At 53.8% G+C, this 1598-nt stretch overlaps 1 protein-coding gene across 1 annotated transcript in view; it reads left to right on the top strand.

Annotated features, from left to right (window-relative positions):
- Nucleotides 1-787, top strand: part of SOX14 (SRY-box transcription factor 14) — a 140974-nt gene extending 140187 nt beyond the window's left edge. The window contains exons 2-3 of the mRNA XM_035900053.1: nucleotides 17-336; nucleotides 490-787. Coding sequence (XP_035755946.1) covers nucleotides 17-336; nucleotides 490-787 — 618 coding nt within the window. The remainder of the gene's footprint in view (nucleotides 1-16; nucleotides 337-489) is intronic.
- Nucleotides 788-1598: the final 811 nt, after the last annotated feature.

Raw genomic sequence — 1598 nt, 5'->3', positions numbered from 1 at the left:
GAACCTCCCGGGGCAGACCGGAGCGGGAGGCGGCGGCGGCGGCGGTGGCGGCGGCGGCGGGGGGAACAAAGCGAACCAGGACCGGGTCAAGAGACCCATGAACGCCTTCATGGTCTGGTCGCGGGGCCAGCGGCGGAAGATGGCCCAGGAGAACCCCAAGATGCACAACTCGGAGATCAGCAAGCGCCTGGGGGCCGAGTGGAAAGTCATGTCGGAGGCCGAGAAGAGACCGTTCATCGACGAGGCCAAGCGGCTGCGGGCGCAGCACATGAAGGAGCACCCTGACTACAAGTACAGACCCCGGCGCAAGCCCAAGAACCTGCTCAAGAAGGACAGGTATGTCTTCCCTTTGCCTTACCTCGGGGAAACCGATCCCTTAAAGGCCGCCGGGCTTCCCGTGGGGGCCACTGACTCTCTGCTGAGCTCCCCGGAGAAGGCCAGGGCTTTCCTGCCTCCCACCTCAGCACCTTACTCCTTACTTGACCCCAGCCAGTTCAGCTCCAGCGCCATTCAGAAGATGACTGAGGTTCCTCACACCTTAGCCACCAGCACCCTGCCCTACGCCTCCACCTTGGGATACCAGAACGGGGCGTTTGGCAGCTTGAGCTGCCCCAGCCAGCACACCCACACTCACCCCTCGCCGACCAACCCGGGCTATGTCGTGCCATGTAACTGTACCGCTTGGTCGGCTTCCAGTTTGCAACCTCCAGTTGCCTACATATTATTCCCAGGCATGACCAAGACTGGGATAGACCCCTATTCTTCAGCACATGCGACTGCCATGTAACACCCACCCCAGTGTGCGTGTGCGTGTGCCTGAGTGTCCCCTTCCCCGGGCGGCAGCCGGAACTGGGATTCCTTCGTGTGCATGTACATAAAAACCTGCAGAAGCAAAAGGCCACCCTGAAACAGGACTCTGGTTGCCCGCCACCGGGCCGGGACAGATGCGGATGCTGCCTCGGGGACTCGGAGATGCTCTCGCCTAAACCTCGCCCTGAGAGCTGGGCCCAGGCTCCGGGGGGATCTGCAACCGCAGGGTCAGATAGGAGCCCGGCACTTGTAAGAGTTGTAAATGTGTTTAAGGAGAAAAAAAAAAAAAAGGAAAAAAAAAAAGCGAACCTTGAACTGCCCTTTCGGGACGAAGGGGGGGAGAAAAAGGAGAAAAAAAAAAAAAGGAAAGAAAAAAAGCGAACCTTGAACTGCCCTTTCGGGACGAAGGGGGGGAGAAAAAGGAGAAAAAAAAAAAAAGGAAAGAAAAAAAGCGAACCTTGAACTGCCCTTTCGGGACGAAGGGGGGGAGAAAAAGGAGAAAAAAAAAAAAAGGAAAGAAAAAAAGCGAACCTTGAACTGCCCTTTCGGGACGAAGGGGGGGAGAAAAAGGAGAAAAAAAAAAAAAAGAGGGGGAAGAAACGTTTATATTTAAAACATATGATAGTGTTCGCTTAATTTAAAACAGATAGTCCTTTAAATCTGTGTGAGCCAGTGAGACTAGATCTAAGTTTACTTTAGACGGAGCGTCAGGTATGAAGTCAGGCAGTAGAATTGTAAAAAATTAATACTACTACTACTACTACTATTAATAATAACGAGATACCGAA

This window comes from Egretta garzetta, unplaced genomic scaffold (assembly GCF_000687185.1).
Source record: "Egretta garzetta isolate BGI_Z169 unplaced genomic scaffold, ASM68718v1 scaffold448, whole genome shotgun sequence".
Taxonomy (NCBI): Eukaryota; Metazoa; Chordata; class Aves; order Pelecaniformes; family Ardeidae; genus Egretta; species Egretta garzetta.
This window is presented reverse-complemented; position numbering and strand designations above follow the sequence as displayed.